This window comes from Cynocephalus volans, chromosome 13 (assembly GCF_027409185.1).
Source record: "Cynocephalus volans isolate mCynVol1 chromosome 13, mCynVol1.pri, whole genome shotgun sequence".
Classification (NCBI taxonomy): Eukaryota; Metazoa; Chordata; class Mammalia; order Dermoptera; family Cynocephalidae; genus Cynocephalus; species Cynocephalus volans.
In genome coordinates this window covers 48,706,656-48,732,367 of record NC_084472.1, presented here as the reverse complement: position 1 = coordinate 48,732,367, position 25,712 = coordinate 48,706,656, and the positions used below count along the sequence as shown (strand labels likewise).

Genomic DNA, 25,712 nt, shown 5'->3' with positions numbered 1-25,712 from the left:
TGCAGGCGGTAAAACAGCAGAGTCAGGCTAAGGCTTTAGCAATTGTCCTTATGTCTGAGATGAGGGAGAGGGTGAAAGGGAAGACTCAGAGAGGAAGGAGCAAACATTCAGTTTTGAATAAGTCAGGGTGGAGATCTTCTCATAAGTGTTAAAGAGGCAACTGGAGGTATGTATGAGAGATATAAATTTGGGATCTGTCACACAGATGGAATTTGAAGCCCCAGGAAGAGATGAGATCATCAAAACTAAGAGGTTAAGACTGAGCAGAGAAGCTCTCTCAAGGTGAAGACCTCCACTGTTCAAGTGGAGGGGAAGAACCTGGCAAAAGAGAAGTGAGGGGACAAGCCAGTTTCCCAGTACTTACCTGACAACAGGACACTTTTTTTTTTCAGAGCTTCTCATTGGACCCACGTACCCAACATGAAACAACCTTTAGGGAATGGTAATCTAGCTCGGTGCTTTTCAACTGGGAAGATTTTGCCCCCAAAAGGAATTTTGGCAATGTCTAGTGGCATGGTGGATTGTTAGAACATAGAGGTGCTACTGGCTTCAGAGGGTATGGGCCAGAGATGCTGCTAAACATCCTATAGTGCACAGAACAGCCCCCCGCAAAGAATGATCCAGCCCTGAATGTCAGGAGTGCTGAAGTTAAGAAGGCCTGTTCTGGCTTAACACTTTGTATGTTCAGATAAAAACAGATACGAAGAATTTAAGTGACTTGATTAGTCACACAGCACTAATCCCTGGCAAAGTCAGTTCTAGAACCTGGGTTGGAGATTATTCTGGGACTTTTAAAACCCTTTGGGATAGATAACGGGCAGTTGATAAGTGAGCACAGTCTCATGTGATCACTGGACTAGAACCTGAGACCACAGATTACTCCAGTTATCTTTCTGTCTGGGAAACAGCTGTAAAGTTGTATTTCTGGACCTTTCCTTTGGCATTAAGATGTCTGCTGAGTATAGTGTTGAGAGTCTTCTAATAGTTTGCCAATCTTGGAATCATCATTTCATATGATGAAGTAATATGAAAAGAGCTTTATGTACATTCATCTAGATTAGTTAAAATGTTATTAAATACTCAAAAAAAATAAAACCTAGATTTTCAAAAATAGAGAGCAAGTCATGGCCTTTTAACTGACATACACTCTCAGAGGAGTATATGCCAAGTTTTACAAAGCACCTAATACTATTCTGAGTCTTCAAAAATTTAATTAAGGGCCGAGCCCATGGCGCACTCGGGAGAGTGCGGCGCTGGGAGTGTAGCGACGCTCCCACCGCGGGTTTGGATCCTATATAGGAATGGCCGGTGCACTCACTGGCTGAGTGCCGGTCATGAAAAAGACAAATAAATAAATAAATTAATTAATTTTAAAAAACCCCAAAAATTTAATTAATAAATTTTTATAATGCTGTGCCAAATTATTAAAATCTGTCGTTTAACTTCATTTTCAAAGGTTGAGGTGAAAAAAACATTTTATAAGGTTTGTAGATCTTTTAATCAAACTTGCTAAACTGATCTTACAAATTACAGGCAGAGCTACCAACAAAAGGAAATTAGTGTTTTGTCGTCCCCAATGAGAAAAGAAGGATTAAGCTGAAGTACTTTTCGTAGTGGTTGTCATTCATACAAATAGAAACTACAAAACACATTTTCAGAAGCTGAAGATTTTTGTGTGTTAGGAATGTGGACTATGAGCTAAAATTGAATGCATCATAAAGGAAAAATTCTACCACAACACCATATATTAGCTTTGATTCTTCCTGCCATCAGAAAATAATTTAGGGCGCCTCTTCAGTTTCTACAGTTTAATTAAGGGCTTCCAACTACAGGAGTAAACATGAACTACAGCTTTGTTTATCTGTGTTTCAATTCCAAGTGTGCATTTTTAAAAGATGGTATGCTATAAGAGAATGTAAATGATTAGCAAGGTCTAAATTTATTTGCAACTGGCTTAAGTATCCTGACAATAAGCCATTATTATATTACAATGCTTTGAAGGATGAATACAGCAAGCATAGGGAGAGCTAGGAAATCTCTATAACTCTGTCACTCTAGGGGGAGATGTATGAAATTTCACTGTATGTAAGGTTTAGGAACTCAGATTTTAAAATGTTCTTGTCGATGTAGCTTACTTTGTAAAGGTGGGATGAGAATGGAGTTTTGTCACTTAGTGGCCTCACTTGAACATCTAATTGAAAAATATACCCTCTTCTTAAAGCTGAACACTAGCAGAATTTCGTTTAGGAAGTTGGAGTTTTCAGACACCTTTGCTTATTTGCTTGTAATAGCCCAGGCTAAAGTCAAATTACATATTCACCATCATTTATCTGCTGGCAAAATAGAATAGGAAAAAGATTAAGTTTGCCCTCTACTACCTATGTGTCTCTGTGGTTATCAATTTACCATAATCAGCCAAGTAGCCTGTGATAATTTCTTATTCCAGAAGGGGATCTAGAAATATTTTAGGTTTTTTGTTCATCACATTCATTTAACATGAATCCCCAAAACATCAAGTGATGTAGAAAATTAGGGAAGGGTAATGTCAATAATCTATTTAAACTGGTTCAAAAACACTGATTGTCATTATTCTATTTTATCTTCATGACTTTCTTCTGTGATATAATGTTTATCCGGTCAAATTTAATTATGATTATATTCTCACAAGGTAAATTAAGTGGTAAAAAAAATAAAAGCAATGACATGAGTTTTTCTCCATTGCTGTCGTTCTCTTTATCTGAGGTTTGACTCCTTTGAAAAGGAAACTTCTTGTTGGCGTATACTAGTATGTTCATGGCAAATTCAGGCTGGGGTTTCTTTACAAAAAAAATTCTTTTTATTTTTAAGGGCAAGCTCAAATACGTAAGACCAAACTTTTAAACTTCATCCAAAATTGGGATAACCAGATTTGGGAATTAAAAATATAGGAGGTCCAGTTAGATTTGAATTATTGTTAGTTGCTGATGCATATGTACATTGAGCTAGGAATCCCTTGCAAAATTTTTCCTTATCTCTTATTCATAGGCAATTAGAAATAATTCAAATTTTCCTGGGCCTTCTTATCTTTTTAGTTGATAAATCTGACAATTCTGTCCAAAATTGGAGTCCTTTAGATGTGCAGATTAAGAGGTTATATAGTTCCGTGTCCGTGTCTTAACATTTGCTCCACCTTTAACCCTCATAACCACTGCTTGGTAGTGATCAAAAGCTACAAGAGGATAATTGCTCTTTTTCAATTATCCATACCAATTCCCTATTTAATTTTCTGGCACTCCGTCTTTTCAAAAAGTACTATCCCATGCCAGTATAGACATTTTTGCCCTTAACTGAGGATGAATTCCAATTTGAAACTCCCTGTAGAAATAGCATCTCAAAGTTGGCTCTGTGGGATGATTCTAAAGTGGACAATGTTAATTCCCTGCATGGACTCCAAGCCCGGCATCTCTCTATCTCAGGGTATAAAATACTACAATTATGTTTCTCTACACAATTTTAACAACTTCCTTCTTGTATGCTCCCAATACATCCCTGGGATTTTTCTCACTCTCTTTCATCTTCCTGGAGTAAATTTCTCTGCTATGTCCACCTGGGTAATTCACTCTGTTGGTGTGTTGTTCCTGAACTGGTCAATCCTTCATTTTATGCCCATAGCTCATTGCTAGTGCCCTGCACTTAGCGAGAGAGCATGGTAGCATTTCCTGACTCACTGCTTGAATGCATGATATGGGTTTGGCATATTTTTGAGATTTAAGATAAAAGTTGAAACAGGAAAGTGAGTTAATAAAACTTGTGAAGTTTGGGGGAGAAAACTATAATTATCTAAACCTATTCTATGAAGCTTGCCCTCAGTCTCTTTTCAGTCCCAACACATCTCTCTTTTCATCTTCCAGCTGTAAACTCCCCAAACTGCCTGTCATGTACATCAGGGACTACCAGAGGTAGGCATTAGCTATAACATGTATCTAAAGCTCAAATATCTACAAGGACTGTGATGGAACTTAAATGAGGGAAAGGACAGTAAAGAGTTGTCAGCAACCTAGAGAGAGCATCCTAGGTATAAACTTAGAAAGCTTTAATTGGAATATATTCAGGAAGCTTGCTGTGGTCTGAATGTTTGTGTCCTCCCAGCCAAATTCATATGTTGAAATCTAATGCTTATTATTGTGATATCAAGAGATGGGACCTTTGGAAAGTGAATAGGTCATGAAAGTGGAGCCCTCATGGATCTGTGCTCTTAGAGACCTGAACTCCATCATGGGAAGACAGAGCTAGAAAGTGCCATCTATGAAGCAGAGAATGAACCCTCATGAGACACTGAACCTGCTAGCACCTTGATCTTAGACTTTTTAGCCTTCAGAACTCTAAGCAATAAATTTCTGTTGTTTATAAATTACCCAGCCTAAGGTGTTTTGCTATAGAAGCAGGAATGGACTAAGACACAGTTTAGACATAAGAAATTGTGCTTGTCTCTTGGTTAGGTAAATGGCATTGACAGCAGAAGAAGGTATGCTAGGCAACTCAAAAAAAGAGTCAACAAAAGTGTATGAAAATACATTCCCGAGTCTACCATTAGCTTCTGACTCAAGCATCTGGTCTACTCCACAGATATGTATATATACTCTTTGGGGAAATGCATGCATTAAATTATGACAACCTATGATAAGAAATAATCACTTAACTCACCCTTTATTCTAATTTTACACTCAGAAAACAACTTTTAGATTGCAATTTTGGCTTCTTATCTGGATTTTTTTTTTTTAAACAGGAGAGAACCCAAATGATAATTTATTTATTTGGTAATCAAATTTCTTATAAAAATTGGCTAAAATGGTTAAATAAGTAATTGTGTTATTTCATAAAATAGAATACCATACAGCAGGAAAGATAAGTAAGTGAGAGCTATTTGTAAACACATGAATAAAGCTTAAAGGCAAAGTTGAAGATTAAAACAAGCTGGAGCAGGATATATACTGTATGATACCATTTCTATTCATTTTTAAACATATAAAATAATATACATTATAGCAATACATATGCATATGTAGTAAACATCAAATTAAAGAGCATGTTTGTATCAGACTGAGGAATGGAGAATGGTAAATAAGCACATGATACTGCAGGGATATAGAAGAGATTTCAAGTGTAGGTTGAATATTTAATATCTCAACCTCAATGGTGAGTACCCAAGTGTTCACCTGTACATTTTGAATATCTGAAATTCTATTTTACTAAACCAAACCAAGCAACAGAACAACAAATTTTTGAAAACCTATAAAAGGGTCTAATATACACATTAGTCTACTGGAAATTTGGCTAATATTAGTCCATCCTTTCAAAGTTTCTGTTTCAACAAAACTGAGGACAAGATCCTGGAATGCAGTCCCCAGACCATCCTGCTCCTTCCATGAAGTTCTAGATATTACCTCCGTCCTCAAAGCCAAAAGATATATGGGCATGCCCCACTAGGATGAGCAAAAATAAATGTTTTTATCTTGATGATATGAAGGAAAACTAGCAATGAGATGCTAGAGTATTTTGAAGAGTAAGTGTACTTTCCAGGCAAAAAGTCCCAGTAACTTTAATTTGTGAAAATGAGTGGTTTTCAATTCCATCAACCTTAAATACCACCTATTTCTAATAAAATTAAATTTTTGCAAACATTTAAATATATTATAACACTTTTAAATCCTGGATCATAGAATGCTCTATGCTGGCTTTTTTCCTTTTTATGGTACCTGTCAACTCTCATTGGCATTATCTCTCAGTGGAATATGCTACAGGTTTGTTAATAATTTCATGTTTTTGTTATCCCAATAAAACCCTAAGTCCAGGCAGGGTTCTTGGCACTTGTAGTCAACAGAAAATTTGCCTCAGACACTCTAGAATTGGCCATTTAATTAATATAATTAATCCAATAGCACCTAATTTATATACTTACCATTGAGAGTGCTTCTATCAATCAAGTTAGTATCAACTGGCCAATAACCTCCATCTCCGTGACGACCTGTTTATTGGGAAAGCATGTCGAAATGTTGGTGGATATACACCACAACAGCACAAATGAAACAAAACACACAGACAAAAAGAATAAATATTTTAAAATACACAATAACTAAACCACATTACTTGGCCTTCTCCATGAAAGCCTGACACTATTCATGCCATTATACCGTGAGAAAATGTTATTTTCCATGTGTGAGTAAATCAGTCACAAAAATAGATTTCCTATGCAAGCTAAATTCAATTCCTCTCTGAGAAGCCACCCCACTCTTCTTTTATTCCTCCAATAGCCTTGTTAAAGTGTCAAAAAAAAAAAAATACAGTGGTGGTATCAGTCTAAATGTTGCTCTGAACTTTTCAGAGCAGAAAGAAGTCAGGTCTCAACTCTTAGGTCCTGCCTATACTGTCATGCATCTGACATGACTTTGTGGAAAATTGTCCTTATTATCTCGGAAGGGAACAACACATTTCATCTTATAAATGGGGTTTGAGTATTCTTTTTGTTATGTGCCAAACAAAGTGCCTGGGAATGAGATAGCAGATTGGGGTAAGGAATAAAGAGACCCACACGGTCTGACTATTTCTTACAAATACACCATAAGAGGAAGAAGGCTTCTTCAGTATTACATTATTAGAAACACTGCCTTCCATTAGGGGTTTAACAGTTGTGAAAGTAGTGTTTAATTGAGCCAGGAATTAACCAGAAGTCTTTATACTATTATCCAAAATTTAGTTAATGGTATTTTACCACAGACGATCCCTTTTTTCTATTGATGAATTTGTAGAACAGTGATTATTTGATTAGATTTTAAGTTCTAGGTAGACCACTTATAGAAAAATATTTGAGAGTTGAATCTATATGCAAACATATACTAGAACACAGCTGATTCTCCATTTTATTTGCTTAAAAGGTTTATTTCTGAAAACAGTTAAAATCAGTGGATAGTGTAGAGAAAGCCAACTGGGACAGTCAGCTATGTAATGGGTTGTTTTCTCACATTTATAGATTTCAATTTTCTTCATCACTATGACTTTCAAGTCCTTGCCTTGTGGCATTATTTTGCATACCAAACCTTCCTCTTACTAAAGCTTTCCCATGAAATCATCACTTTATTTGCAAAAGAGCTGTGAGGAAACTTAGAATTCTGTTAACCAACTGTACTTTTACAATTTAAAAAATTATTTTGATATCAAGTTAGAGCTGAAGTTAAGATACCAAGCTTCCAACATGCAACAAAATAAATAAATCCAATCACATTATCTTATGTCTTTGGCTTAAAATGACACATTTAAAACCTGCTGGGTCAATGAATGAGAGTATATAAGGAAGTTGGAATTAGGATGGAGGCGTCCTTGTGTGTGTGTGTGTGTGTGTGTGTGTGTGTGTGTGTGTGTGTGTGTGTGTGTGTGCGCGCGCGCGCGCGCGTGTGGATGGGGAATGGAGGTGGTAAGAGAAGCAATTAAATGACCAGAAATTGTGAAAATTTTGGTAGGCTGAGTGAAATGTGGACAAGTCTAACCCTTTTCCAAATACCTTGTTTATGTAACTCTGACACATTTGGGGTTTCAGTGAGCGGAGGATAAGCTTTGCCCATAGGACACTCTGAGATCAATGTTGGAAGAAATGAAGTGAGACAGAACTTCTGTAGGAATATTAAGATGACTTCTTCTAGCAAGTGAAAGAAGCTAGATTGCAAAGCAGTTAGCCAAAAGAGATGCTAACAATTCCATCTCTTAGGACAATAAAGCAATAAATGATTCCTGTTGGGAGTAATTCTGTGTTGGCTGAAAATTAGGTAGATAGCCTGCGGAGGATTTCCCTTTTCCTCTAGTATCCTGACAAATGTCTTTTTATTGAAATTTCCAAGTCTCCCTGCTAGTTCGTGGGAGGATGCAAAAACAAGCCCACGAGCACATTCATATATTACTTAGATATAAAGTTCTATGGGTACAGCATCCCTTAGATTTAGTAAGGTTATTCATTACATTGTGAATTTCAATAGATAGAATAAAATTAGATGTCATACAGAACAGAATGCTAGATGAGATAAAGAAACTCTGGAAATGCTTCTAAATAAGAGAAGATAGGGTAGGCTTTAGCTCAAGCGGTTACTTCCTCAAGCCAGACTTCAATAAGAGAAGATAGCTTAAATCTTGGGCATTCTACCCATAGAATCTAGTGTACTGACATGGGTGAACTTTCTGTAGGTGATAATTAGGTTGATATCATGAAAGATAATTAAGTACCTCTTAACAAGACCAACAGAAAGTACTTTAAAGGAACTTGATAACATCAGTGAGCAAGATTGAATTTATGGTAATTTAGATTTCTTGCACTACTTTAGCGGGGAAACAGAAAACACATTTCTAGGGTATTTGTAAGTCTGGGATCTCTTGATCTAAAGACATGGGAATCACATTTTAATTTTGTATTCTGTTAGGTTTTCATTCTCAAAACATGACTTTTAAATTCCAGGAAGGCTTCCTTTATGGCATAATAAGTACTACTACTACTAATAACAATAAAAGATTCTCCCACTGCATTAGGCAAGCACCACAAACTTGTCAAGTGGGGATGGACTGAAAAATAAATAAGAAAGGATACTGGGTGTCACAGCTTGGCATGTCAGAGCATATTTAAGGGCTTGTTGCTATGGAACAAATATTGGATGTTTAGTTAACTTGGTTAATTTCATAAACACTGATTTAGGGAAATAGAGTACTAATTACAATTTGGAAAATGGTTAGAGTGAAAGTCAGTTAATGCAAAGATATAAACTACTGCCCTATCGCAGAGGTTTTAATTTTATTACTGGAATATAAGCTGGTAATAATTCATTCAAAATTTATTAAGTGCCTACTATTTGCAAGGCATAGTCATAGATCCCCAGGGAATGGATAGTATAAAACAATGTATTAGATATGAATTCTGCCATGATAGATAGAGTTGTTTCATTGTATCCATGTCCTAAATAGGCCTATTAATGGTTAATGTTAGCTAACTGTAGATGGTTCTTAATTTACTTTGACTTTAAAAATTTAAAAATAACTTAATCCAACTATTACTATAAAATCACTATTAGGTTTAATTTAAACTATTTTTTATTTAATCTTATTAAAAGAACTGCATGCAAATAAAAATAATGTATTATTTTCAGTTGTATAACATTCTGTGTTCCACAATTATATTTATGTGAAAACCTCTGAATTGCTTTTTTTGCATACTGTAATAAATCTTCAACATTTTTCAAAATTAAAATCTCAAATAATTAAGTGAATTATAGAAATTTAAATATGACTTTTTTAAAAAAAATAATGTACTTAATTTTGTATACAAGTTGTTTTTCCCCCACATAAAATTCAACATGTCTCCAAGAGTTGAAAACGGGTAGTTTATTTTTTCTTTTTTGCATGAATTAGTAATAACATGATCTTATAGGAACATTGTGACCACATGTACTATATGAGCCAAAAGCCTACAGGGGTACCGGGACCTTAGGAGCTGAGGGCAGCCCCTGCCAAAAGCTAGCAGGAGTGCAGGGACCTCAGGAGCTGAGGGGAACCCACACCAGCAGACTGCAGGAGCACAGGCCACTGCTGCAGACACCATCATCATGAAGGTGGTCCACCACAGCCATCTCCACAGTCACCACTGCCGGAAGATGGCCCATGATCACAGCAATCACCACCGCTGTGCAGGCAGCTCACCCACCACTTGACTGCACTGACACAAGGAGGGCTACCAGCAGAGCCCAGGGAAAGAGGAGAGTGAGTGTAGACTCATGACCCAGTGGCAACCCGCAGAGGGAATTACGCTGCCCCTCATGGTAGTGCAGCTGGGGGTGGGAGATACATGCATAGCCCATGCAACTGCCTTTCTCTGGGGAAAACACTCACAGAAACTCTGGAACATGTAGAAACCCAGGATAGCCAAATAGGGTAAGGATGAAAATTACCAACCCCCACCAACTCATTCCCCAGTGGGAGGAAGCAAGGACCCAGGAGGAACCTCTGCTTATGGGAAAGAGGAAAGAGAAACCCTGCTCAGAGTCACCCATTAAAACTTAAGAGCCCCAGTATACCTCAGTGCACCTATCAGGATCATGGGACACTAGCCGGTATGCCCTTTTAAAAGCCCATCCAGAGGTACCCACCCAAGCCAAACAACAACAAGCACCCAAGTGCTTCTCCCAAGAACTTGAGAGCTCACCCACATCCCCAATGACCCAATATGGTGTCAGTAATCTCAGCAAGGAATGCCTAAGCCATGGAGGCACTCACATGCAACTCTGACACTGATTATGGCCAATGTAACCACACAGAGACTACACTAATATATCTACCCAGAACCAATACTAAATACCTTACTCAATATTAAATAAAAAACACATCTACAGGAGGAAGTCTTTCTCCTCAAAGCACACTCCATAGTAATATAAGAAGCAATTGCTCTATGACAACATAAAGATACTAAGAATATGAAAAGAGCAAGAAAATACTTCATCATGAAAGGATTAAAGTAATTTCAAGTACTAGACCCCATAGAACAGTAAACCCTAGAAATAACTGAAAAGGAATTCCAAGCAACAATCTTAAGGAAGATTCAATGAGATACAACAAGACTCAGTTAGACAACACAAAGAACTGAGAAAAAGTATCCAGGACATGAAGGAAGAAATTTATAAAGAAAGTAATACCTTAAAAAAGAATGTAGCAGAATCCCTGGAACTAAAGGATTCATTCAGTTAAATAAAAAAGGATAACTGAGAGCTTAAGCAGCAAGTTGCAGAAAGCAGAAGAAAGAACTTCTGATCATGGAGATGGACTTCTTGAAATAACCCAGGTGGGAAAAAAAAGGAAAAAATAATCTTTTAAAAAATGAATAAAATTTGAGAGAGCTAGAAGGCAACCTTAAGCACAGAAACATCTGAACTGTGGGTGTTCCAGAAGGAAAGAAGAAAGGTAAAAGCATTGAAAAGCTATTCAGTGAAATAATAGCAGACAACATCCCAGGTATAGAAAGAAATGTAGACATTTAGATCCAGGAGGCTCAAAGATCCCTAACATATTCAATCCAAAAATGTCTTGTCTAAGTCAAACTGGCAAAACTCAAAGACAAAGAGAGAATTCTAAAAACAGCAAGAGAAAAGCATCAATCACCTGTAAGGGAGTTCCCATCAGACTAACAGCAGACTTCTCAATAGAAACTCTACAGGACGGAAGAAAATAGGACGTTATATTCAAAATACTAAAAGAAAAAAGCTGCCAGCCAAGAATACTATACCCAGCAAGGCTATCCTTCAGAAATGAGAGCGACATAGTACATTTCCTAGACAAACAAAAGATGTGGGAGTTTGCTACCACATGACCAACCCTACAAGAAATCCTCAAGAAAGTTCTGCATCTGGAATCTGAGAAACAATAATCACTTCCTTGAATACACAAGAAAGAGTGAAACCCACTAATAGAACAAAAATGCAAACAACAAAGGGAAAGAAACTATATTTTACCACTTCCCCAAACAAACAAACACTGAAGACAAAGAATAAAAGAGGAAGAAAGGAACAAATGATAATTAAATCATCCAAACAGATTGATAAAATGCCAAGAGTGAGGCAATACCTCTCAATAACCACCCTAAATGTAAATGGATTAAATTTCCCACTCAAAAGACACAGACTGACTGATTGCATTAAAAAGCTAGACCCAACTACATGCTGTTTTCAAGAGATTCATCTCACTTGTAAAGACACACAAAGACTAATAGTGAAGAGATAGAAAAAGATATAGCACACAAATGGAAACCAAAAATGAGCAGGACTAGCTATTCTTACATCAGATAAAATAGATTTTAAACCAAAAGCCATAAAAAGAGACACAGGAGGCCATTATATAATGATAAAAGGATCTCTCAAGCAAGAGAACATAACAATCTTAAATATATATGCACCCAATACCAGACACTCAGAAATATAAAACAAACACTATTAGAAAGGGACAGAGCTCAATACAATAATAGTTGGGGACCTGAACCTACCTCTCACCAATGGACAGATTATCTAGGTTACAAACCAACAGAAAAACCCAGGATTTAAACAACACTTTAGACAAATTGGACCTGGCAGATATCTACAGAACATTTCATCCAACAACTATGGAATATATATTCTTCTCATCAGTACATGGAACATTCTCCAGGATAGAACACATGTGAGGTCACAAATCAAGTCTCAATGAATTAAAAAAACAACAACAACAACAAAAAAGTTTCAAGTAACTTTCCAGAGCACAATGGATTAAAACTAGAAATCAATAACACGCAAAACTCTGGAAACTATACAAATACTTGGAAATTAAACAACATGCTCCTAAATGACCTATGTGTACAAGAAAAAATAAAACAGGAAATCAAAAAATTCCTTGAAACTAAATAAAATAGAGACATCCAAATCCTGTGGGATATTCTAAAAGTAGTACTAAGAGGTACAATTATTTCAGTAAATGTTTACATCAAAAGTATAAGAAGATTTCAAATTAATAACCTCAAATAATGCTACACCTCAAAGAACTAGAAAAACAAGAACAGACTAATCCCAAAATTAGTAGACAGAAGGAAATAATTAAGATCAGAGCTTCCCATACTGACTAGCTACCCCACCAAAAAGAAAGAACTAAATGAAATAGAGACTCAAAATATGACACAAAAGATCAATGAAACAAAAAGTTGTTTTTTTGAGAAGATAAACAAAATAGACAAACCATTAGCTAGGCTCACTAAAACAAGAAGAGAGAAGACTCAAATTATAAAAATCAGAAATGAAAAAGGAGACATAAATGATACCATAGAAATACAAAGAATCATTAGAGACTACTATAAACAACCATACACCAACAAAGTTGAAAACCTGAAGGAGATATATGAATTTCTGGACACATACAAATTACCAAGACTGAACCAAAGAGAAACAGAAAATCTGAACAGACTGATATCAAACAATGAGATTGAAGTGATAATCAGCAGTCTCCCAACAAAGAAAAGCCCAGGACTGGATGGCTTCTCTGCTAAATTATACCAAACCTTTAAAGAAGAATTAATAATGATTCTCTTCAAACTATTCCAAAAAATTGAAACAGAGACCACTCTCTGAACCTCATTCTATGAGGCCAGCATCACCTTGATACCAAAACCAGACAAAGACACAACAAAAAAAGAAGACTACAGGCCAATATCTCTGATGAATATAGATGTAAAAATCCTCAGCAAAATATTAGCAATCAGAATACAGAAACGTATCAAAAAACATCATAACCATGAACAAATGGGATTCATCTCAGGGATGCAAGGATATGTCAACATATGCAAGTCAATAAATGTGATATACCACATCAAAAATATCAAGGACCCAAACCATATGATTATCTCAGTAGATGCAGAAAAAGCATTTGACTAAATTCAACATCCCTTTATGATAAAGACTGTCAGTAAATTACATATAGAAGGAAACTATCTCAACACAATGAAAGCTGTATATGACAAACCCATTGTCAGTATCATCCTGAATGGGGAAAAGCTGAAAGATTTTCCTTTAAGAACAGGAACAAGTGAAAGATGCCCACTCTCACCACTCCTATTTAACATACTATTGGAAGTACTAGCTAAAGCATACAGGCAAGAGAAAGAAATAAGGGCTTCCAGATTGGAAATGATGAGGTCAAACTGTCCCTGTATGCAGATGACATGATCCTATATATAGAAAAACCTAGAGACTCTACCAAAAAACTCTTAGAGCTGATAAACGATTTCAGTAAAGTTGCAAGAAACAAAGTCAACATGAGAAAATCAGTAGTGTTTTTATTCTCCAAAAATGAACTAGAGAAAAAATAAATCAAGAAATTAAGCTCATTTACAATTGTCACCCCAAAATAAAATACCTAGGAATCAATTTAACAAAGGAGGTGAAAGATCTCTACAACAAGAACTACAAATCACTACTGAAAGAAAATAAAGAGGACTCAAAAAGTTGAAAGACATTCCATACTCTTGGATTAGAAGAGTTAACATTGTGAAAATGTCCGTACTACTCAAAGTGACCTACAGATTCAATGCAATCCTCATCAAAATACCAATGACATTCTTCACAGAAATAGAAAAAGTATTCCTAACATTCATATGGAACAACAAAGATCCCAAATAGCCAAGCAATCCTGAGCCAATAAATAAATTAATTAAATAAAGCCAGAAGCATTACACTAACTGACTTCAAATTATACTATTGAAAAAATCACCATGGCAGTAGGATAAAAACAGACACTGGGACCAGTGGAACATAACAGAGAACCAGAATCCAGAAATCAACCTACATACTTACAGCCAAATGATCTCTGACTAGGCACCAAGAACATTGGGGAAAAGACAGCCTCTTCAATAAATGGTGGTGGGAAAACTGGATATCCATATGTAGAAGAATGAAATTAGACCTTTGCATCTTGTCATATACCAAAATCAACTCAAAATGGATTATATAATTAAATATACATCCTGAAACTATAAAACTCCCAATAGAAAACATTAGGGAAACACTTCAGGAAGTAGTTCTGGGCATAGACTATGAATAAGACCCCAAAAGCACAGGCAACAACAACAAAATAAATGAATGAGATTATATCAAACTAAAAAGCTTTTGCATAGCAAAAGAAATAGTTAACATCAAAAAGACAACCTACAGAATGGAAGAACATATTTGCAAAATATGTATCTGACAAGGATTAATATCCAGAATATACAGGGATTTCAAACAACTTAACAATAAAAAAACAAGCAACCCCATTAAAAAATGGTCAAAGGAGCTGAATAGGTATTTCTCAAACGAAGATGTATAAATGGCTAACAGGTAGATGAAAAAATGCTGAACGTTACTAAGCATCAGAGAAATACAAATAAAAATCATATTGAGATATCATCTCACACTGATCCGACTGGCCATTACCAAAAAGACAGAGAATAACAAATGTTGGCATGGATGCAGAGAAAGGAGAATTCTCCGATTCTGTTGTAAATTAGTGCAGCCATTATGGAAAACAGTATGGAGCTTTTTCAAACAACTACAGATGGAACTGCCATACGATCCAGCAATACCAATACCACTTCTGGGTGTATACCAAAGGAGTGGAAATCCTCATGTTGAATGAATACCTGCACTACTATGTTTATCACAGCTTTGTTTGTAATAGCCAAGAGTTAGAACCAACCTAAATGTTCATCGACAGACAACTGGATAAGGAAAAAGTGCTATATATACACAATGAAATACTGCTCTGCCATAAAAAAAGAATGAAATTCTGCCATTCACAGCAACATTGATGAGCTTAGAGAAAATAATGTTACATGAAATAAAACAGGCACAGAAAGAGAAATACCATATGTCCATCCTCATAAGTGGGAGCTTAAGAAATAAACAGGTAAAGAAATAATGAAAGAAAGAAAGATTCAATAATCACAATAATTCTTTGAACTTTCAAAAGGAAAGAATAGAGCTGACACCACCAAAGGAGGGAAATAAGGCAGGAGAGGGGGGATAGCAAGAAAGTGATAAAAGGCCACAAAAAATGACTACACTGTATAAGGTTGAATACACTAATTATCCTGATTTGAGCATCACATATTGCACACAGGTATTGATATCCAAATCTGTATACCACAAATATGTAATCAATTTTATTTCAATAAAAAAGTACCATATGAATATGATTCTATACACTGTAAAGAAGAAAACTATATTATATTACCATGCACTCATATTTTCTTAATAACAGAAATTGAGGCTGGGAAAATAATTAAGATGCTAAAGAGTAATGAATTTTTGTATCACTTAACCAGCCAGGGATTTCATCTGTACAACTTCATCCCCCCCAAATTTTTTTTCTACTTTTTCCTTAGGTTTTGAAACCAAGAAATGGTAGTTTCAGACAGAAAATTAAAACACAAAAAATGGACAAATGGTTGACTTAAAAAAGGGGAAACGTGTAGGTGTTCTGATTTATTCAAAATGGTTTATATCTATTTGAATATATTTTATTTAAGTAGTTCTTAGGTAGGTCCTATCCAGAAATTTCATGATCTTCCCCTTTATTTGAATTTTTAAAATATTATAAAATATAAAGTCACTTAAGGAATTACATTTTATATCTTATTTAAAGAATAACTATTGTAAGGAGTCTTTCTTTTCATCCCTTTTTAACAGGAGCCATATACTTCCCTGAACTAAAGTTAAAGTCTCTACTTTTTCTGCCTCTTCATCTCTGTATTGCAGAAAAAATGGGCAGAAGAAATATGACCCCCTTTAGAAAATGTGCTCATTCTTATATTCCTTAATGCTTACCCAAGTGACTTGTATATCATGTTCTCAATGTCTGATGAGTAACAAATGTTAGTTAGGATGCTTTGTATTGTTAATACAAAGTGTTAATAATGTGTACAAATTTTAAGTTATAACTGTTATGTAATTTATTCTTTATGTTCTTGCTCTTGCGTGTCACTTAAAATACTGTTTCAATATTTTTATTGTGATGTGCGTGTATGTGCAAGATAAAGCAACATTAATGTTTATATTACATCTTTACTTGTAGCACACATGGGCAGATAGAGAATATTTCCCATGATAAGAGATTTTCAGCACCTACCAAAGGTTAATTCAATTTGGATTTCAGTCCTACAGTCTCTCTCTTTCTCTCTCTCTCTGTGTGTGTGTGTGTGTGTGTGTGTGTGTGTGTGTGTTTATAAGTTCAGGGATGAGAGAATGGAAAATCAATCTGCACAGGACATGGAGGAAACTGGATGTGGTAGTTCCAATCTTTTCTTTAATCCATCTTCCCTGAATGGGGATAAAAGAGGGTCCTCCAGAATGACATCCACACAATCAATCCTAGAGAAAAACATATGCGCCATGATCTAAATCGAATGGAAAGATCAGTCATTGAACAAATGCTCAATATACATTCTTCCAAGCATGCAGAGCACTGAGATATCTTCTTGACCTCAGAACTGGTTCTCTGAAAATAATTCTGGTGATAATGATGGAAATCACATTGATTTTATGTCTTGTGTACCAATGGATAAAAAATATTTGTTAACGCCACCTGAATACAGTTTTACCATCTAACACACAGACAATTCTGAAATATATTTAAAGCAGATAATTTATCAGAGAGTGGAAAATGATCAATTTATCATGGAGTTGATAATATTGCTGATTTTGAACACGAGTGCTAGGGCATCAAAAATCAGGAAGCAAAATCATAACTAGCACCTAATATATTTCAAATGCATATTACTAGAAAAAAACGAATGAGCTCTCCTCACCCTTTCCTAAGACTCAACATATTGTTTTCAAATAAACATCAAAGAAAGTTCATTGACTGATAGAAAATAGAATGTTACCACTAAACATGTAAGGGCAGCTAATATGTTTACAATATTCTGAGTCTTTGTGCTCAAGAAATCCTTCTTTTCTTTCCTCAGAAACTTTGGTTGTATTTGCCATCTGCAGAAAGTTTAAGAGCAATAATTTGCAGAATAGGGATGCACTTGGTAAACTACTCCGAGCCAGACACAGTGCAAGAAAACCATATATGTCACTGTCTGTCTGTTCTTAACCACAAAGAGCAGCTTTTTGCAATTCCAATTGCTGCCTAGATGCCATCTGAAATAAACAGAATAGGCTATTGCTGAGAAGCAAATTCATTTTTAAAGAATTCTTAGAAATCAAACTAAAAACTAAGATTATAATTTCACACATAAATGTCATGAATAGAGTGACTACATAGTCATTATAAAAATCATGACACTTTAAGAGTGTAAGAAGGAGCTGTTAACAATTTTGCCTGGACACAAATATTAATTAGAATATTCCTGGACAAAATGGGAAGTCTGGGCATCCTAGATATGGGCAATTCAACAAAGAAATTTCTTATCCTAATTTCTGCTCTTGCTTGACATCTTAGCTTAATTTTCTGGGTCTTGACTGCTTGAGGTATGTGTGTGGTCTCTTGCAGAGCTTGGAAACTGACAGGTGAAGAAAAGTTACCTAAGCAATATCTTAAAGTGGGAAAAAAGTTTACAAACATGGCATTCTTTTTTCACAAGCACTAAAGTAAAGGCAAGACTATGCCAGACTAACTGGTACTTGGATCTTGAACATGATGATGATGAATGTCAGTCAATGAGAAGCTTTAACACAAATATCCCATTTCATTAATCAAAAATAAATAAAACACATATTTACATTGTGTATAGTTACTCCTATGAATTCTACCCCTCTTAGTCTCACATTCTCGAAGTCTCACAGGGACAGTGGACAGAAACCGAAGAGGCAAATATTATGGGACCAAAATCTCCTTGTTAAAGATTTCAGATAAGGAAAGCTCATGAGTTCTGATGTATGTGACTCTTACTATAATCAGTTTGTCTCCCTTTGTCTGGCTGCTGGTGAAAACTCATTAACTGCCGCTGATCACCCATGTCATAACCTTCCACATATCTAAAGGCTGATAAGTGTATTAGTTGTTATAATTATTATTCACACAAATTTAGGATGAAACTCCTGATTAATAATTGGATTGTTAACAATACAATATAAAGAGGACTTAATAATATTAATTGTATGGGTGTTGATGGTGGTCTCTGAAGGCTTTCCTCTCACCAGAGTCTCCTTAAATGCATTCTTGACTCCAGTGGATCTGAAAGAATGGCCAGCATGTGGGTCTAAGAAATGAATTTAGACGCAGCGTGTCTTTGTTAAAATCTAAAAAAATTCTGTTTCTCTAAATATGGGTATTTTCTTAGATGACTGGATCTTCCCAAGTGCTAGCTCATTTGCCAGATTGCAACATGGAGGCTGAGGCAGAGTCTTTTGTGGCTTATAAAAGAGCAACAGCTCTCAAAGGCTAATGAACAACCCATGAAAGCTTCCCCCCACTCCCGGGTGTTCCACAAACTTATCCCCAAAGAAGGTGTAACATATGTGTGTCTGACTGAAGTTCGAAGCAGCACAGGGAGATGTGGCAGAAGAACATGAAGGCTCTTTCTTCTTTGAGTGACTGTATGTCTGGAAGTTGCAGCTGCAGTATGAAAAAGCTAGAATGTGAGCATTCTGCTGGCTGCACTGCTAGTACCTGTAAGTAAATGACACTGTTGTGGGACAGTATTTCTTCATTTATGTACCCGTCCATGCTTCACTCATTCATTCCACAAATGTGCTGAGTGGACCCACTGTTCTAAGCATTAGGGCATAAAATGACTACTGCAGAGGCTCATAAATTAGTGAGAGGGAAAAATGTTAATAATTATAAACACACGGTAACTTACAAATGTTACAAAAAGAAAAAAAAAAACTTTTAAGAAGGTAATACAATGAGAAAACAAGATTATTGACTACTTATGCCTAGAAAAATGGTGGAAGCCTTCTCAGAGGAGGTGGCATTTGAGGTGAGAATTAAAGGATGTGGGAATTTGTCAGGTAGAGAAGGATGAGGTGGGTGAGCTTAGAAAGACAGGCAGTGACAAAATAATAAATCTCACTATATGGTCTACCAAAGAGTCTAGAGTTCATCTTGTAGTGGGCAGAGATCCGCTGAAGTGATTTTAAGCACAACAGTGACTCAATTAAATATGCATTTTACAAAGGTTATTCTGGCTGAGTGTGAAGAATAAACAAGTTAGAAGAAACTGTTGCAATACATAGGGTGAGAATAATATTAGTTATGAATCTACGAGGCAGACATTATTAGCCCCGTTTTATAGATGAATAAACTGTGGCTCAGAAAAATTAACTAATATACTCAGGATTGCATTTTAAGTGGCTAAGTCTACCTGACTCTGATGATAAATGATTTTACCATTAGTGATTGAATTAATGGCTGAAAGAAGGAACAGAAATGGCAGTCAACAAAAATTAGAGCACTTCTAAGAGTTGTTCCTGGTGTGTGTGTGAAGGTTTAGACAGTGAGTGTGACTTGAGATGGTGGCTCCATTTCTCAATAGGACACACAGAACAAAACAGGGAAGGAAGGGAAAGGAAAGGAAATAGCTTCCTATGCAACTGTGCAGAGCACTAGGAAAAGTGCCACTTCAGAAAAGTCACAGCAGAAGTGGCAAGAGAAGGCTAAGAAAACCCTTTGAAGATGACTAATACTGAGACCCCATTGGGATTCCTAACCCAGGTCATCCTTCTCTCCCCCTCTCCCATCGTCACATCCCCAAGCAGGAAATGATCAGCCTCAGCAGCCAAGAGGGAAAGGGGTGTATAGGGATCTGGATCCCAGGGAGCATGGAGGTCTTCAGTGGCCAATGTAGACAGAAGGTACTGATGTATTGAAAAGCAGGAGAGCCTGAGAACTACAGTCTTAAAGCAGAGAAAAATAGGAAAAGCCTCATCACCAATTTATCTCTGTGCCATAGCACACTGCTCTGCAAAGTGGTACCTAATTGTGCCCTGAACACATCCTGTGGTGCTCAGTATTTGCTCAGCTTTTTGGCTTCCTGATTTTCCCATTCTAGAATTTCTCCAAATAAGGAGTTCACTAATCTTCTCCTCTGAAATCATTTGTATCAATTCAAGTTCTGCTCATATATTTAAAATCCAGTCTTGGTTTTTAAAAAGTCTTTTTTACTATAGCCCACAGTGATTTCCATCCGAAAACCTGTAACATACCTATGTAGATGGTACCACCTGATTTGGCATTTCATATTTTTCCTGTTGGAGTGTTAATATCCTCCTCCTAACTATATTTCAAGCTTCTTGAAAACAGACCCATGGAACTGTACTTTTTTCTAATGCTTTGCCACAACTCACACAGTGGTGGGTACACAGTTATCAACAAATTGCCAAAAGTGAGTCCAGTTCTTTTCACACCGCATATCCACAATTTCAAAAACTCATCAGCACCCATTAGTTTTGATTTTCTCCTTTCTGTACTCAGAATTACAAGTAGCGGGTGAAATCCATGTCTATACATTTTCTGCTAACAAGGAAGGACAGAAAGTGTGGAGGGAAAGAAAGGGACACAGGAGGTCAGAATCATCTACAAATGTGAACAGTGTTTCCTGAATCACAGAGAACTTGTTTTTCTGTTTAGCATTTATGTTAATAGGTGATCACTGAATGTACAGTTCTCTGTTGAAAACATACTCATATCTTTTTCATCTTCGCCAAGATCGGTAACATACATAGTATCCACAGCCATGTGCATTATTACTTTTGAGTTCTCTAACCTATACTTTACATTAGATGGTAAAGCCTATCTTTCCAGATTACTCTGTTACTGTTTCCTCAAACATTTTTGTCATGATTCAATCCAACCAACACTTTTATCAGGCAACTATAATTTGATACATTCTAAATTACAGACTTGGCAGGGAGGTGGGTATGACAATGTCAATCTCTGTCCTCTGTCCTTGGGGAATTTGAAACCAAATAAAGAAACTGGGACTATCAATAGCAAACTACTAGAAATGGATAACATAGTGAGAATAAGTTGGGTGTTATGGGTGGTAAGGATGTTATACAGATGAATACAAAATCAGAAAGGAATGAAAGTCTTCTTGAAAAAAGTAAAATTGGGAAGGGAGTCTTAAAAGATGAGAACTTGCCTGAGTTGAGAAAGGGAGAAAGAATTGCTGAGCCTGAGAGAATGGTACCTGTTACAGTGCGGAGTTGTGAAAAATGTACTTTTCCAGTGTGATTTGTGGATTTTCATGAGTAAACTGTGGTGTATATGGAAGGAGCTACCGGCCATGATGCTAGAAAAGAGAAGTTGAGGTCAGGCAGCCAAGGTCTTGATGTCAAGGAACTAATCTCATTCTGCAAGCAATAGGGACCCATCTGTGTTTTGGAAAGAGAATTGAAGAGGCAGAGTTCAGGACTGATTGAAGTTGGCAGAAAATAAGGCTGGGAAGACCTCGTATGTGGCTAACATCTATAGCAAGGAAATGACATCCAGCAACACAGTGGGTTTTCCAAAATGAACCTGTTTATGAAACTTTATTTGAGGGTCTGTAAACAAAATAGTCTACCTTACAAATCTGAGAAGGCTAAATTTCTACCAGGAAGCGTATCAATTCTTATGAGTACTGAGCACCTTTTTTTTTTTCCTTTCAAAGTTACCTATTAAAAATTCCTGACTTAAGCAGCTACTTGACTGCTTGCTGGGAATGCAGTAAGCACCTTAACACTCCATTAAAAGAACATTACTCATTTCTGCCACTACTTTTTCACCAAAGTCATAATTTCTAGAATTGCAAAATGTTGAACCTGAGAAAAGCACAAGTGAGAATAGCTTTTTCAAGTAGGTGTAGCAAGCAGTTGAATAATAAACTGAGTTGGAGCAATACACAATAATAGGGTAAAAAGAGGTTTTAATTTTTAATTAAACAGCTCCTGTCAGAAGGTGAGAAAGGTTTCAATTCTTCAAACAGCAGCCTGGCTGCTGTAATCCAGACCCTGCAAAGTCTGGATTACATTAACTAAATTCCAAGCTTGACTAGACTGCCTTGAAAACCCTATTTCCCTGAAATTGAAAACAATTAACATTCTGTTTATTCATGAGATTAAAACTGCTGAGGTGTAAAATGGCAAGTGTAGTGTTAAGCACTTTCCCTGAATACCCTATTGAGGAAAGACAAAGTCCCTTAAACTAAGTGAACTTACGATGATGCCATTTAGGTTTAACTTTCCTGATAACAAAATAGGAGCCTGCAATTAACTCACTACATTCCAAGAAATTATATAGTTGTTAAGAGCAGAGATTCTCAAGTTAGGTAGCTTGGATATGTGTCAACCTGAAATATATAGAGAGACAAATCTCTGAGCAGAGAGTTTATTTGGGAATGTGAATTGCAATTTTGGACACACAAACCAGGGAATCCCCAGGCATGTCTGGAGAACAATGGAAAAGTCTGGGGTTTTATTGGAAAACAGAGGAAGATTATGCAAATATTTTTGAAAGTAAGTTCATGGGTGCTGTCAGTGTTTTACAGGAGCTGGCATGTTCTGATTGGTGAGTGTCAGTAGTTGCTAGGTAAACCTTGCAATCTTAAAGTCAAAATTAGGCCCTTGCAGGTTGGGGTATAGGCTCTGGAGACATTTCCTGGAATAAGTGTGTATGACCTGAATGCTTTTCCTCATGCACTCCCAAATCATTTCAGTTATGTATGGCATGAACACCTCCATTTTGTACAATCAACTTTCACAACACTTGCATGCTGTGAGCATTTGGGAAAGTTTTAACCTCTCTGTATCTCATTTCCTACATCTGTAGGGTTGTCATGAGATTAATATGTCCATGTGCAGTGCACAGAAAAGTGGTTGACACATAGAGGGAAAGCCACAAATGTGAACATCTACAAAGATGCTATGCATGGGGTTTTTATTCTGACACTAATCCTGAAGCTTGAGAATCTTAAATCTTGACAGAAACTAAAAGATAATTTGGGCTAAACTCATCATTTTATGGGAGAGGATGCTGAGAGAAGTTAAGGCACATGCCAAAAGTCACAGGGGAGGTCACAGTGGCAGGACTGTGCTAGAATCTAATATATCCGGTTCTACTCCAGTGCTCTTAGAGCACACCCTGAGTGACAGATGACGGGAAAAGACTGAGCATCATCAGCCATTACTGTCATTCAGAGGAGAGTAATTCACCCTCCCCGCTGGGAGGGCGGGTCACAGCAGGACTTCTTCATCTGGATCTATGACCTGGCCTACCGATGTCTCCCTCTCCTCCAGGCCTAGTGTTTCAGATCACCCTTCTGCCAGGCCATGGAGAATTCAAGACACTTGAGAGTGCTCAAAGCAAGCATTTTCTTCAGAAGTCATCTCAGCAGTGATACAGATCATTACACGAAGATTCCTGCCTTCTTTAAGGTACCTACACTGTTGCCACAATGAACAGGCATGAAAACAAACAGGAAATCGTAAACATTTGTGCTCACATGAAAAATAACAATTTTCATATATAGATACCTCAAAATGGAGAACAATATTTGGGGGTTAATAAGAATATAAAGATTCAAAAAAGTCTATTAAGATTAAAAATTTGATCTAATAATCACTTTTTTGGCATACTATATTGTACTTTTTAATTTTTATTTTTTATTTTAATTTCTCAATATACATTGTAGTTGATTTTCGTGGCCCTTTAAGACACAACAATGACAACAATTCCTTGAAGTTGTTAAGACAATTGAACAGATATGATGTAATGGGAGGGAGGGGAGAGAAGGAATGGGGAAAGAGGAATTAATAATCACTTTTGAGAGGTGGTCATATTTTATAGCTACATAACACATATTTGGTGTTAACCTCCATTGCAATTCCAAAACAAAGGGATTTTCTAAAACGTTTCTGTGAGAAGCTTTAAGATGTTAAAGCTGATTTTAGAAAGACAAACAAAAAAACACAAACAACTTTTTTGTAAGTATACCAACAGCCTACAGTGGAAAGACTGGTACACTCCAAGAGTCAGAAAGAAACATTTTAGCTTCCAACTCTGCCAGAATCTATTTGTGTGGCCTCAGGCAAAACATTTACCCCTGCTTCATCATCTGGAAAACTGGAAAGATAATTAGTGGAGGGAAAGAACAGCTTTCCTTTTGAATGTGGAGGCTATGGATTATGTCTCCCCAAAGTTATCCCAAATTCAAAATGTTGAAGCCCTAAGTCCCAGTGTCATTGTATTTGGATATAGAGCCTTTATGGAAGCAATTAAGTTTTAATAAAGTCAAAAAGGTAGGGCCCTGATCCAATAGCATTAGCATCCTTTTAAGAGGAAACACCAGAAAGCTTGTTCTCTCTCTGCCATGTGGAGACACGGTGAGAAGGAGGCCATCTGCAATCCAGGAAGAGAGCCCTCACCAGACACAAACCCTGCTGAACCTTGATCTGGGACTTCTAGTTCCCAGAACTCTCAGAAAATACATTTCTGTTGTTTAATTTGCCCAGTATTTCGTATGTTGATAGCCCTAGTGAACTAACAGTGGAACTAACACCACTCGTGTATTTCCTGAGACGGACAAGTGTCAAGATTATATACTCAGTGCTGTGGCTTCCCATTAACAAGGTGATCCTAGATTGAAGCTGTTTGCCATGTTCTTTAGAATTTTCACAGAGATGAAGAAAGGAAGGTCCATATTGGGAAAATATCAGTATACAAAACTTTAGATATAGCAACTTTATAGATATATGTCAATGTGTATGTGTATTTGGCTATGTATGCATGTAACATATACAAGGATACTTCAAAAAGTTCATAAAAACATTTGTGTTATCTTTCAGTTCTATTTTTCTACAACATTTTGAAGTAACCTCATATGTGATGAATGCACATGGTGATTAAAAACAGGGCTTTTGGGGCCGGCCCCGTGGCTCACTCAGGAGAGGTGGCGCTGGTAGCACCAAGGCCATGGGTTCGGATCCTATATAGGGATGGCCGGTGCGCTCATTGGCTGAGCGTGGTGCAGGCAACACCAAGCCAAGGGTTGTGATCCCCTTACTGGTCAACAACAACAACAACAACAACAACAATAACAACAACAAAAACAACCCCCCCCCCAGGGCTTTTAGACTATAATTTCATGGGTTTGAATCATGGCTTTGCTACTTACTAGTTGTGTTTCTACAGGCAAGTCACTTAAACTTGCTGATTTTCAGCTTCTTCAT

At 36.6% G+C, this 25,712-nt stretch overlaps 1 protein-coding gene across 1 annotated transcript in view; it reads right to left on the bottom strand.

Annotated features, from left to right (window-relative positions):
• Positions 1-25,712, bottom strand: part of DCC (DCC netrin 1 receptor) — a 770,973-nt gene that overhangs the window by 73,538 nt on the left and 671,723 nt on the right. The window contains exon 23 of the mRNA XM_063076686.1: positions 5,939-6,004. Within this exon, the coding sequence (XP_062932756.1) occupies positions 5,939-6,004 (66 nt within the window). The remainder of the gene's footprint in view (positions 1-5,938; positions 6,005-25,712) is intronic.